Genomic DNA, 14,434 nt, shown 5'->3' with positions numbered 1-14,434 from the left:
ACCCACTGGTGGTCACAGGAGAAGACTTGTCCTACCAGTGGGTGCTCCTTGCTCCTGTGGTGAAGGTAAAGCTCGCCTTTGCGAGTCTATCAGGAAATATAAAAATCACAAACTGCAGAAAAACAATTTGGCTACACACAAAGTTGGAGTGTTGGTAAACAGAGCATTAGAAACACCCCTAATGCTTTCCTTTACCTGGAGAAAGAAAGAAAAGAAACATCTACCAGGTAAATGAACACAGTAGTTACAGCTTTGGTCTCTTTTTCTCCACTTTAATTCATGCCATTGAATTGTATTTTTTTATAGTATTTATTTATTTCATAATAAAATCAATTTTTAAATGTGTGCCTCACTTTACATGGAGCAGCCACCCTCTAAAGACAAGCTGAACTGTTCATGTTCTCACTGGTAGGCATGTTCCAGCCATATTTGTTTGAAAAAAATTGGAAATGCCATTTTATATATTCATCCAATGCTGCAGTAAGCAGTGAGTTGCTCTAACTGGGAAAATGTCGAAATGAATAAAATGCAGCTGTGGATTTCTGCTTCAATACGTGATGAGAACTATTTTAGCCCATTATATTAGAAGTTAATGAATTTGTAGCTTACAAGTTGTTTGTGAAATTGAGACAGCTATTAACAAGAATGGCTGGTTTGCATTTTTGCATCAATAAAACACCGTGACTGGGTCAAATTCAGATATGATATGAGGAGCTATGCATTCAGCTGGAGTGCTGCGTGTTATGGGAGGTCTGCTTCTACCAGCAATGCTGTGGGAGTTAAGCACCTACCTTTGGGTGCAAGATCTGTGTCCTCGCTGTCTCTGCTAGAAGTTACACACACACAGCTGAGACAATACTCAGCTGTAACTTATTTCTGAGTGATTTTTTTTTCTCTCCCTTATTCTGCCAACTACTGCCTTTTATTTCAAATTTGCTCTTACTTACCCAGTCATGTTTTAACATATGGCCATTAAAAAAAAATTTTCCTCCCAGAATCCAAATGAGAGCCCCCTGTGTGAACTTCTCTAGTGGGATGCAGAGGTTATATCAGCATCCCCAGTAGAGCCCTCCAAGGGATGCCCAGGGGTGCTGCCGGGGCCATGGTGCCCAGGGGAGCCTCATTGCTCCCTGTAGGACCAGCACTTCGGGACATGACCAGGCTCCCCTTCCCCACGCTGTACCCAGACCGATCCCTGCTGCTATTCTATCTTATTTGATATTGTGTTAGCGCTAACACAAAGCTTAGGAAATGGTGGAGAAATCCTTTTGGGGAGCTCTGCAAAGAAGCAACTACCATACACCCCCTCCACATTCTCTACCCATGGCAGCCACGGACAACTCTTCTTGAGCAGCGAGGTGACAAAAAGGTGCCACCTAGGAATATCTGGTCTCTCCTCATTGCTCTCTCTGTGTTTGTATCTGTCTGTGCAAGTCACAGGGGGCTGGAGTGGAACAGCTGGAACAAATACGCCGTAAAATGCACACCTCCCAGCTCACCTGCGCTCTGCACACGAGCGACTTCCTCTCCCTCTTCTTTCAGCCCCACACCAAGAGGCACAGAAATGTCAGGGAAGCCACTACAAAGGACTCACATACATGCTAAAACTACATTGCCATGCAGGCCCTGGTCAATAGTGTCTTGTTAGACTCTGAAACGTTCCCACTCCTGCATGCCGAGGGCAACATGGATGGATTATCTCCTCCTGATGCACCTCCTCCTTCTGTGCTTTTCTTCATGCAAAGGTTGACACTCATGGAGATGAACAGGTACACAATATAAAATAAACAATTTCTGTTAAATTATGGAAGTATACCTTTCTATTTTCAAAACCACTTTACTGATTTTTTAGTTTTTTAGTTATTTTTTTTGTCTGGATTTGCATTTTCCACCTTTTTGGTACTGTTTTCATAAATATATGGCACTCAGTTTAATTACAGGATTGAAGTGGCCAATGCATGAAGATAATTCACTACCAGTTACAAATATTGAATATGTACCAACTAGCTGATGCAGAGCATGCTTAAATCAATTGAGTCCTTCCATTGACTACACTGCCCTTTGGACCAGCATCCTACTGTATTAAATCACTATTTTCCTAGAGATTTACAGTTCTTGGACTGGGTAAGTATCAAGTGTAAAGCATACCATCCAAAATGGTAGGTATCAGCAATGTAAAATCTCATTGTTGCTTTAAAATCAAGCCAAGAGAAAAGGAGCTGGGCAGGCAGAATTTAATTCATGTATATCTGGTAGTTCTGGAAACCTGGCATTCTGTGTTTCTCTTGCAGTCTTTCTGGGAGAATTGGAGAAGATGCCCACAGAATTTTCCAGTCACATAATGAATACAGAAAACAGTAATTAAAGGGCTTCAAGGGTTTTCAGTATTAGAAATAATGTCAGTCTACCAGAAAAATGCAACAGCCAATATTTTTCACTCTCATATACACTGAAGAAAAAAAGAAAAAGAAAAAAAAATAAAAACCAACAACATGCTTTATTGAGTCTTCCCTGTTACCTTGGTAAACATGGGTTTTCCATGCTGAGTGACCATGGTGCATTGATCACAGTCCACTGTGATGGATGAGTTGTGGTATGACTCTTTTGAGTGCTTGAGAATGTAATACAGGTCTGTTACACCTCCTTCAAAGACAGTGCTAAAATAACGAGGAATGAGGGTCCTTCCAATTGCTGTGAGGAAAATACAAAGCAGAATTCAGCAAATGCTCTAGGTTATAAAATCTCAAACCATTTGCTAACAGAACATGAATAATTTTAAGTGCAATGAAATCAAACTTTCATTTAAGGAATATAATACATGTTCTCTGTCTGCTGTAGAAATGAAGTTGCGTCTGCTCCCATTGAAATCAATGAAAACGACTTACTCTATTCAGAGGGAGTGGGCTCATCTTATTTAATCTTTTTACGCTGATGGTGAGTTAGAGTCACTCTTGAAACCATCTGCAAGTTTTTTGTCCCAAAGTAATTATAATACAGCGAGCCACATGGTGTCAATTACGGCTGAAAGTTGGATATTACTCATAAATGTACAAATACAAGTGGTGAGCATTTACAGAAACACATTCATACACCCAAAAAAGCAAAGCACATTCATATAGAGAGGACTTAATGTGTGTGTGTGTGTGTGCGCGCATGTCTGTTTATATATAGCCACACACACATACACACTGTCAATTGAATAGGAAGGCTACTGCTGAGAAATCAGAGCCATGGAGACTGAAGAAAGAGCCGAGAACGCAATACAGTACGTTATACAATATATGACTACCCACAAGTCTATCTGAGATTTTTGTTTAGACTGAAAGTATTTGTGTCACAGGCTAGAAGGTCTGAGCAGACACCTGAGCTAGTTTACGTCTACTGCTTAAACCCAAGAGGATGGGCTCAAGGTACCGAATTCTACAAGTAAGTAATAGTAATAGTGAGCTTCGGCATATATTTCAGATGCACAGACTAGCAGAAGCACTGACATCAAAGGCGATTATCTCATACGCAACTGATGTTTTCTACCTCCTTCTTTACAGATAAATTTGGATGCAACCACAAGCTTGTAAGACAGAACACTTTAGTTTATAATATACTGATACTTCCATACCAAATGAGTCACTGCTTTGCATGCATTAATCAATCTACAGTAATTCTGAGTGGTGGATATAAAAAATTACCTTAATTCTACAGAGGGAAAAACCGAGAGATCTAAACCAAGTGTTCTGGAACAATGAGATAGAAAAGTCACCATCAACAGGCAAAATTAGAGTTTATTAGTTCCTAATTCTTATTTACCCACTAGGACTACGCGGTGACTCATGCCTCTCTCATTTGCTGTATACTTTTTAGAGTAATTTCTAAAAAACTTATTTTCAGAGGAATTTTGCCAGCATACGAACAAAGGCGCCTGACCCTAAAAATGTATTTGCAAGTGGGTGTTGTAAATTAAAAACTATGGCGTTTTCACAGAAGTAGTTCTGTGAAAACTGTTTCTGCTCTATGCATTACAATGTGGAATATCGCCTGTGCAGTCATAATGCACATTATATAATGAAAATATACAAATATAGAAAATTAGGACTTGTTAAAGCTTTTGCTGTAATATTAGATATTAACATCATTTTATGTATAAAAATATACTGCACTCTCTGGATGTGGCTGACAATTCAATGAATACTTTGAACAACTATTCTACAACTCAAGCTCCTAAAAATCCCACCCACTCACCGTGCATATATTAATTTTCTACAGTCTTTTAACTTAATTTAGAGAAACTGAAGTCCAGTGTATCAGAGTACGACTCATCTCAAGATTTAACTCAAATTTTTCCATGTTGGTATGGCATATAGTAAAATGTGAAATTTACCCATCAAGTTAATTTCTTGCTCCCCTAAGGCTAATTAGTGCAAATTAAATTTCCTGCTAATCATCCTAAGCAGTGAACGTGTGATATGAAAATCCAGCATTCCTACTGATTGTGATAAACCTCTGTTCACGTGACTTAGGCACTGCATAAATATCTTGAAACTATTTTAACTGCAGTTTACAGACCATTCCCAAAGTAGCACGGTCATACGGTGCTGCTTTCTGCCTCGTGTCTGCAGCTACAACATATTAAGGAAGGCTAGAAATACATTAAATACCTTATTCTTATTACTTTTCCCAGTAAGCATTATCTGTACTTGCCACAGGGATATGCTACTGTGAATAACAAAGCGGGGGACTGAAAGGATGAGGAGGTGCACACAAGGATATGCCCCATGGAACCTGATTTTCAACTGCAGATGCACACGCAGACTCTGTCTGTCTGTAAAAGTGAAAATTGCTGATGTGAATGTCTAGCATAAACAATTACAGCTAATATTCACCTCCAGGAGAAACATTCATGGAAACCCTACTAACAAGCAGACCTGTTCTCGGCTCACCGTGCCGCCTTGCTACGGAAGACCGAAGCAGGTTCAAGGCTTGGTTTCTCTTCCTGAAGCACTCAATGGCTTAAAAAGATCATTTCTTTTCTAGTATAAACATGAAACTCTCTACAGCGGTAACAAAGCGTATTTGTGCAGGAGAATACATTTCCAAGAACAACAAAGGGCTCTGGAACAAGCTCTTATAAAACCTAGGATGGTTACAAACTTTCTGCATTTTAAGTGCAAAAGGCTTTCCTTGTTTTTTTTCTCCTCCAAAACATAACTGTATGTGAACACTCAAGCACCCCCAGCTCTGCTGTGTGCACACCCTCCCTCCTTGGGCGCAGGAAGGGGAATGCAGCAGATGGCCTTTCTCCTTCCCATCCCGCAGGAGGTGGATGTCCCCAGCCGTGGATGTGCACACTCCTCCTGTGTCTGCCCCTGTGCATTTCCACAGGTTTGTAGCAACACCGTGTATCTTCTGCAGGACAGAAAAGTCAGCTGAAGGTTCTTTCCTAGGAGGACTCAGAGCAATGGGAAGGCAGGACTATGGGACAACTTGATACTTGTGGACATTTCCCCGGGCCCTCCCGCCAGGGCTGCTCAGAGAGGAGCTCCTGCCACACCACACATTTCTTACTCCCCCCTAAAGGAGCACCACACGGACACCTCAGATCCCCTGCACAGCCCTTTGTTCCCAGAGCGACTGCCTGCAGCAGCGGCTTGAGGATGGGCAGACTTGGAGCTGCCTTTCCCGGGTGCCAGGAGCTAGGGGAACACCTGCCGCAGGGTTTGGCTGCCAGGCAGCTTTTTCTTCCAGATTCTCAGGGGAATTCTTGCCTGCCTATAGCAAGGCTTTCTGCCTGCATCCTCATGGATGGTCACATCCCTGTGACAGGATCTCCTTCCAGCCTGGTCTCCTATCCAACTTCTACTTTTACTTTTACTTTTTTTACTTTTTCCCTCTCACCTCCCAGTTACTCTTTCGCTCCCCTAGCCCACCTTAGTGTCATCAGACTTCTTGCTCTGATTTAGCCTCTTTTCCTTCCTCCTCTTCCCTCTTCTCTCCTCTACATCCAGGTCAAGTTGCTTCCTTCTCAGGCCACCGGACCCCGGTGCATCCGCTGGGGGCTCAGGAGAAGGAAGGGCTTCCTGCTCTCATGTGCAGCACTGGCTGAGCCTTCCCTGCAGGCTCTGGAAACAGGATTTGCAGTGGAAAAGTCCAGGAGTCCATGTAGCATGGAGTGCTTCAGAATGGCGTTTTTCCCCCAAAGATATATACATTTGCTAAATTCAATCCGATTTCCATGGAGAGGACAAAAGGCAACCCCCTACCACAAAGGTGAAAAACCCTCCCCAGAGCATCATATGGATTCTTGGGCATTAAAAAATAAAAAAATAAAAAAAAAATGCAAGAATTTTTTAGCATGGACAAAATATTTGTTTTTCCATTTTTCAGAGAAAGAAATCCTCTTTTGCTTAAATAAGAACTATCTACAAGCAAAAATAAAAAAAAAAAAATTATAAAATTTCACTCTTATTGGTTTAAGTTTGGCAAAATTGTAAGTAACTAGAAATAAGTTCTTTTAATAGGGCTTATCAAACAGTATTAATAATAGATGCTATATCATCTGCCTGCAAGAAGAGATTAGAATAGCCATGACTGCAGATGCTGAGACTGTGTGCCCAACACTCGGGGTTAGGAAAGCAGGCATAGGTTCCTACCTGCATCTAGAAAAATACTAGCAGGATCTTACAGTGACATTACCCAGAAAAGTCCTCTTTATGGTGTGAAACACGGTGCCCTGCACTGTGAGAAACTGGATATACTATAAACTGCAAGGAAAATTCACCTGCCCTCAGAATTCAGGCATTAATTTCAGATCACTGGAATGTTGCTTTAAATTATCATTTTGTCCTGAGCAGCATCCTTCATCTCTAGCTGAGGATGCGAGGATGTACTATTTCCCCAGAGAAGCAGGCACTGCCCCTTAACGTTTGCTTCATTTGTGCTAGCAAATCCCCAGACAGCAAAGCAAACTGACAAAGAGCAGCTGGATTTAGCAACAGGTAATAGTTATTTATGTGACGGTGTCTGTAAGAAAGGTGTGTCTGAAGTGACTGTTTTGCACAAAATATAATGTCACCTGCTGGAATGACGTACCTTTAGCCTGTTTGCTGGTATAACAGCCTGTAGGCTTGTGATTTTGTTTACCTTTCCAGTGAATCAGAGACCTAAATGCAATTTTAGAATTGAAATATGATGGCTGGACGTGTGACACTCCCCTGGATACGAGCGGTCCAGAAATCAACTAATCCAACCTATGAGCACAGGCAAGAAGCTTTATAGTTCAGTACCAGTTACATCATATATCATTTCTGAAGTATCATTCCGGGGGGAATTCTAAAGGAAAGAATGAAACTATCTGAAATATTAAACGGCCCCAGGCCTGCCTCTCAGGGCGGGAGACACTTACGTCATGCTCCTGCTTTTTGGCTTCAGCACGCAAAGGTAACGAGTGGGGTGCGCCTCTGTCACGCCGATCCTACCGGCCATTATTTTCACACTGTCCTTTCATTTATATCCCCTTTTAAAAATGTTTGCCTGAGTGTAAAATACTTTAATCTCTCAGGAATACGTTTAAAATTGTTTTTCCATCTGTCCCAAATCGAGCCAAAAAGTCCAAAGATCTCTAGGTGGGAATGATGGTAGCCCGTGAATTTCAGGGGGTTTGCAAGCCTCAGACCAACCAGAGGGGAAAGTCGGTTAAAAAAATATTCTGTAATATAATTGTGGTACCACCACACACCATGTGGTGGTGGTGGTACTGTTTTGTTGTAATTTTGTGTTGTGTTTTTTTTTTTCTCCCCCCCCCCCCCCCCCAAGGAAGATTCAAATGAAATATAAAGTAAACGTGTTTTTCTAGCTCACAGGAAACGGGTATTATTTGTGGGCTAGGAACAGAAGAACACTTCCTCCCTTTGTGTCCCAAAGATAGGCTGTCAAAATCTCAGTGCCCTCTCTGCAGAACGAAGGTTCACGGCCTCTGTTGCCGAAGCAGGGCTTGATGGCAGCCCCCTCCTTGCTCACTGAACTTGTCAAGGGTTGCCTTTACAGTAGAAGCTCTCAGCAGCAGAGACTCAGGTTTAGCAAACACATACACAGCGTGTGAGAGAACTGCCAAATTGGTATAGAAGTTAAACAATAGAAGTGTTAATCACTAAAATAAAAATACTGTTTTGATTGCTTCCAGACTCTTTTTTGCAGCTCCGAATCCTGTCAAGTCCTATGTCTTCAATTAGAGCTATGATATAAAATAAGTAATAAAGCAGACACAAAAGTAAAAACATAAAATATGAAAAGCCTTTAAAGGTTCTGGAGGATCAGCAGCAGAATGAAAAAAATACACAGCCTGTAGGTTAAATCAGCCCTGTCTGGAAGCTGTGGTGCAGACTGCAGCTGATTATCTCATCAATGCGTTATAGATGGGCTTGAGGAACAACGCTGGGTGGGACTGCAGGTTTTTTTGGCTCCCAACCCAGCATGTAGAGCTGTCCTGTACAGCTCTAGGCACACCATGAAAGTCTCTCGCTTGAGAGGTTATCGCAGTCAGATCTCAGTAATGACATGGAGAAGCTAAGACCAACTTTCCTTCAGCCAGATCGAGGGACTAGGGAAGTCTGGAGATGACTTCTCATTGATAGCAAATGAACCTCCCTGAGCACTGCAGAAGAAAGCCTGAGCTTTCTGCTAATTGTTAATTGACATCTCTGGGCATGGCTAATTGACATCTGTGTGGACCAGAGCCTGGCATATTCATTTATGTATGCTTTCGTAACCAAAATAAATGAGTGCATAGAGAGCAAAACATGATGGAGTTACACGGTGATGTCATTACTGTCATTCTTTTGCTTTTATTTGCCTGATTTTTTCAGTCCCCTCAGCGAAATATCACATCAGGTGTGTTCCCTCCCAGGCTGGGTTCACCTGGCTGGGATGCAGAGGGAGGAGGGATCCTCAACTTCTCCAGGCTTTGTGCAGCAGCTCTGCTAAAGCTGGGCAGCAGGGCAAGGGAGAGGACTGAAGCTGGGCAGACAATGGGCTCCAGCTGTGGGCACTCTGCAAACAGAGCAGGCTGCTCACGTGAACACCCATCCACGTTTCTGAGACCTTATCTGGTGAGCGGACTCGAACACAAACAAAAAGATTCTGTCAATTCCCAGGAAAAGCTACTGTCAGATTTGACGGTATGGCATGAAAGGCAGTGAAAAGACAGTCTAATTAAAGTCCAAATTCTGTTTTGGAGATGTGTGGGCCATGTTGATTAAACCACCCACATGCATCCAAGGCAGAATTTGGCACACAGACCTGTCCTTTTTACTCCCTATCTAGTGGGTAAAACTAGGCTCCCATCATTTAAACTAGTTATAGAATAACCATTACAATGTATGATTAACTTGTATTTATCTTATAGGAAAATTCTAACTATTTATACAAATAAAGTATTAAATAAAAATTAAATGTCTGATTTAAAATTTATTACAACAATAGCAGTAATAATACACTATACTATAAGTAGTAGTATATTACTACTACTACTAATAGAAATGCATTACATTGCATTTAAACATTCAGAAAATATCTGCATAACCTACAGATGCTATAGTTTTTAATCTCCATGATGTTTGGAGGACAGTTTCCAAGTACTACCTCCACATTGCTAATAAAGTACAGGGTTTTGAGAAGTAAAATTAGCTGTTAAAACATTCCTCCCACGTTCATACAATTTTGTATTTATCTTTATTGATATACTTAGCACTCTGTGGAAATTGGGGAAATCTAAGGTTTCTGACCATTTTACCTTTTTTTTTTCTCAATTTTTTAACAAAACTGAAAAGAGGGATGTGGAACATGGAGTCAGTGGTGTGACTGAGGGGCTTGAATCCTTTCCACACCCAAACCCCAAGTTAGGATGTTTTCTGATCCATTATATCTGCACTACCTTATTTATTGTTACATCAATAGTATCACCTACAGTTAAAAGTTTTAACCAAAAATAGTAAAACATAAAATTGTACGTCTATTTCTTCTCCTACAGTTTCTTCCATTCTGTGTAATTCAAGCATTGTGTTAGGTTTGACTCTACTTTTTCTTCCAATAAGTATTTTCTAACAACATTTTACCCTGGTGAGGATTTGCCTGTATAATTTTGATTCAGTTGACAGTGTATTTTCTTTTCTCAGAACTCTGTAACTAGCACTTCAATCCTCTAAAACACGCTTGAGTCAAGAACAGGTAACAGAAACTTCATGCCAATGAGACCTCAGCTTAACTCTCCCCACCTTATGACCCTTATTCTCGTAGACACATAATCTGCAACTCAGTCTTAAATCCATCTCTCTGAAGAGAGACAATATTTTACTATAATTCATTTTGGCGTAAATAGCCAGAAAACAACTATAAAAAGCTCTATATGTCTCAACACAGCAACACTCCACCAGCTTAGTTTTCCATTAAGGAATTCAATTAGCTTACCTATTATAATAAAATTTCCTCCCAACCTTTTCCTTATTATACTAGCACTCTACTAAAGTCTTTAAAGAACAGCATACTATAAGTTTCAGAACCTTCAGATGCCGAGTGTTTCAGGCTCATAGTAAGAAACTGGGGGACCAGGGGATATGGAGAGCAAATGACAAGGAGCCCAAGATCCCTTTCAGAGGACCGCAGCCCATGGCAGTGCCTGAAGGGCATCTCTGGGGACCATCTGGTCTAACCCCTCCACTTGGACCAGGGTCACCTACAGGGGGTTGCCCAGGACTGCGTCCAGTCGGGTTTTGAACATCTTCAAGGATGGAGCCTCCACACCCCCTCTGGGCAACCTGTGCCAGTGTTTGATCACCCTTTGAGGAAAATGCTTTTTCTTACGTTGAGATATAATTCAACATAAGAATGGTGTTTCACCGGGCGACACAGAGAAGATTCTGGCTCTTGACTCTTCTTGACTCGCCCCCATCATATACTCATACACGTCAATGAGATCTCTCTTCTCCAGGCTACATAGTGCCAGCTCTCACAGCCTCTCCTTGTGTGGTAGATGCTCCAAGCCTCTGAGTGCAGTCAGGGCCCTTAGCTGGGCTCCCTGCAGTACACCCACGAGGAGCTGGCTATCCTACTGCAGACACATCTCCTCAGTACCGGGAAGGATCACCTCCCTCAGCCTGCTGGTCCCATTCTTAATGCAGCCCTGGAGGCTGGTGGCTTCTTTGCCACAGGGCCCCGTTGCCAGCTCATGGCCACCTTAAACTGGGGTCTCCAGCTTGAGTGTCGAGGCTGACTGCAAGAGCGGTGACAGGACACACAGAAAGCCAGTGTCTGTTGAGCGGACTGACCGTGAAATGTTGGTGTATCAGAACCAGCACCTCAAACTCCAGCACGAACAGCAGAGTATCGGCCCCGCACCAGCTTCAGGCTTTAAGTTTTTGCTCTGCATCCATTGATTCTAATAACCCAGGGAGTCAACAACATTCTCCTTTATACTAACTGATCATAAAATGAAAACTCGGAGCTCAGATAGTTTGTTGCTTAAACTAGGTTTAAGGTATAAACCTGAGCTATGTTTCTAGTAGCACAGAGCAGCCACACCCTTACCCCACATGGAAAAATTCAGAATTTCTAATGGCAGCCACAGTTTAAGCAGATTTCTTAGGCTGGGGGGGAAATGATTTGTGGGGGTTACCCATGTTCTTTTTTCACAGGCAAAAGACATACCGTGGATGAGAAAGTTGTAGATTTAACTAGAAAACTTCCACATCTTATAAATCAAAATCATCATTCCCCAGCAAAGACCTATACACCAATATTTCAGTGAAGAAGATATTTATATTTGCATAAAAAATCTGCACTTTGAATGCTAATAAAACCAGAACAAATGGTTTGCCTGGTTGCAGAATACAGCCTGTGCTGATCATTCTGTTAGAAGAAAGAGTATTTCAGTTAACTTTGTTCAACAACTGCAAAGAAAAAAGTTTTAAAGGCAAGCCAAAGAGGTTATTCACAGCTGTATGACAAACCACTGTCAAAACATAACAAACCACAACCAAACTCAAGCAGAAAATGACAAAATGTAAGACCGTAAAAATGATGGAAATTGTGCAGGACAGGCATTTTAGATGAACAAATGCAATCTGTACCAGCATAAAGGACCAACACAACACAGAAAATGATACCCAGAGAAGTCATCTGAAGAAGTAAAGGCAAAAACATAAAATTCAAATGACAGGACACCAAAAGGAACAGACAAAAAGCAGGCAAACCATCCAGTTGTATTAAATCAAGCACACCCCTGGCCCCTGACTTCATCTGACCTAGCAGAATACTAAACATGGCATTAAACAACAAGTTATGTAAAAACACAAGCAGAATGACATTAAGATAAAATGATATTGGCCATACCCTCACATATTGCCACAATCCTGTCACACAGGTACCCAAGCTAATCCAGGGCAGAGCCTAAAGCTCAGCATCAATGACTAGTTGATGCAGAAAATGGGTGTCTGTCTGTGGCATGTTCATGCTGGTTGTAGGTTAACTGACCAGTGCATACATCTGCTCAATCTTTCGTGGATCTGAACCCAAATAATTCCATGAAAATTAAGCAAGTCCCTGGAACTACCCCAAAATCTTCAAAGATTTTGGCCATTAAACTGGGGATCTTTCACCAAAAACTGTATAAGTACTCAAGTTATTACTATGAAAGTATGTAAAAAACCTGTTGTGCTACGTATACTGGTGCAAAGCTGTAGGCAGCTGCCTACAAATGTAATTCCACCATTCCTGATCTCCAGTGTCTCCTCTGAACCATGCTGAGATGGCAAGCTGAAGCAGCAAGAAAAAAAAGTCTTATATGTGCTCTAAAAATAGTATGAAACATTTACAGCTTGCATAAGGGAAGAATAAACAACTGACAAAGTACTGATCTGAATAATGTATAGGACCCTTAAACCTTTAGAAACATTAAGAGTTGTGAGTGAATGAGCCAGCACACTGTAGCTTTTTTACTTCTAAAGCTCCTGATTTACATCCAGGTGAAATCAGCAGCGACATACACCTTTCTTGAGCTGCAACACTGCTAAATAGTGGTTTTGATTTCAGTCCAGGTTGCGGGTGCCAGCCGAGCATCTCACACCACTAGGCCCATGCCCAGTGCTGACTTTCCTGAGCAGAAGCCTAAGGACAAGCACAGCTCAGCTCAGGCAGGATTTACTCTTTCCTGGATGCATTTTGCATCTCTCTGCAAGCCCCTTTTTCCTGAGAGAAAGCTACTAGCAGTAATTCAGACAGCTAGTTTAAAGGTAGTTAAAGCTACCCCTTCACCGTGGTTAGTACAGAGTAAACACAGCCATGAATGTGCCTATTAAACATATGGTAGGCAGATGCCAACTTACTCTGCCTGCACTGCAAGTAACCCAAAAGCTACGTGTCTGCACAGCATGGCACTGCGTCCATGCAAGCGAACTCTGGGAAGAGGCAGGATATATTATTTTGGGCTTGGAGCCAGACGTGAATGGCCACATGGCTTCTGGTCAGCTCGGTGTGTGGGCAAGACGGGCTCACACAGACCTTTGCATATAGGCAGAGCTGACCTCCTCCGTGCTGGAAGACCTTTTCATGGCAAGGCTGAAGGCGAGGTGGAGGAGAACAATTGTCCCTCTCCTGAACGCAGGACTTCGGGCTTAAGCACCGTCAGTCGAGCGTCACAGCATGGCCCTCATTCAGGTTAAAAATATTGGAGGTGAAACGTGTTTATATGCGCATCAAAGGGGCCACAGCGTAGTGGGGAGTGTGTCTGGAGAACTGGTGGGAGGTGAGGGGTTACGGTGATACGATAAAAGATACACGAGGCATTCTCAAAACCCTGAAACTGCATTGAGCACATGTGGATTGATAACCAGCATGATTTTTTGGGTAATTTTATGCTGCAGACGTATGAACAATATCTCACCAGTGGATAATATCAGTTGTCGGTTATATACATGTTTTATAACAACCAGAACACTCTTTCTCAAAAAGCCGTCGGTGGTTAGCTTTGATTTCTTTTTTTTCTGCAGCAAAGCTTGCTTTCCCACTCTTTTTCTCTTTCTCTTTCAAGCTAATGGAAGCTAACTGCAGAGAAAGCAAAAAGGTATTCAACACGCTAGACACAATAATTAGGAAAATATTCTACCATTTAAAAGTGTTTTGTTGGTTTTAAAAGTGTAGATTGTTTATTATCCTCAAAAAGAAGGCTAGTGCCCTGTGTTCAGCTATACAAATCAGATGTCTGACAAAATAATGTCAAATAATAAATAACCACTTTCAGAAAAGGGCAAGCAATGTAACAGGTTTATAAGCCTCACTTAGAGCACACGTTATACGTAATTTTTAATAAAATTTTATGCAGTAAGTAATGCAGAATGCTCTTAACTTGGAAAAGGCAACATCTGTATTAAGTGCTATAACAAATCTGTGCTGA

At 41.7% G+C, this 14,434-nt stretch overlaps 1 protein-coding gene across 14 annotated transcripts in view; it reads right to left on the bottom strand.

Annotated features, from left to right (window-relative positions):
- LDB2 (LIM domain binding 2) overlaps positions 1-14,434 on the bottom strand; it is a 218,019-nt gene that overhangs the window by 50,456 nt on the left and 153,129 nt on the right. For all 14 annotated transcript variants that reach the window (XM_083832981.1, XM_083832984.1, XM_083832987.1 and 11 more), the window contains one exon: positions 2,519-2,691. In XM_083832981.1, the coding sequence (XP_083689107.1) occupies positions 2,519-2,691 (173 nt within the window). The remainder of the gene's footprint in view (positions 1-2,518; positions 2,692-14,434) is intronic.

The sequence above is a fragment of the Anser anser genome, assembly GCF_964211835.1.
Source record: "Anser anser genome assembly, chromosome: 4".
Taxonomy (NCBI): domain Eukaryota; kingdom Metazoa; phylum Chordata; class Aves; order Anseriformes; family Anatidae; genus Anser; species Anser anser.
Note: the sequence above shows the minus strand (reverse complement) of the source record. Positions and strands in the feature narration are given on the sequence as shown.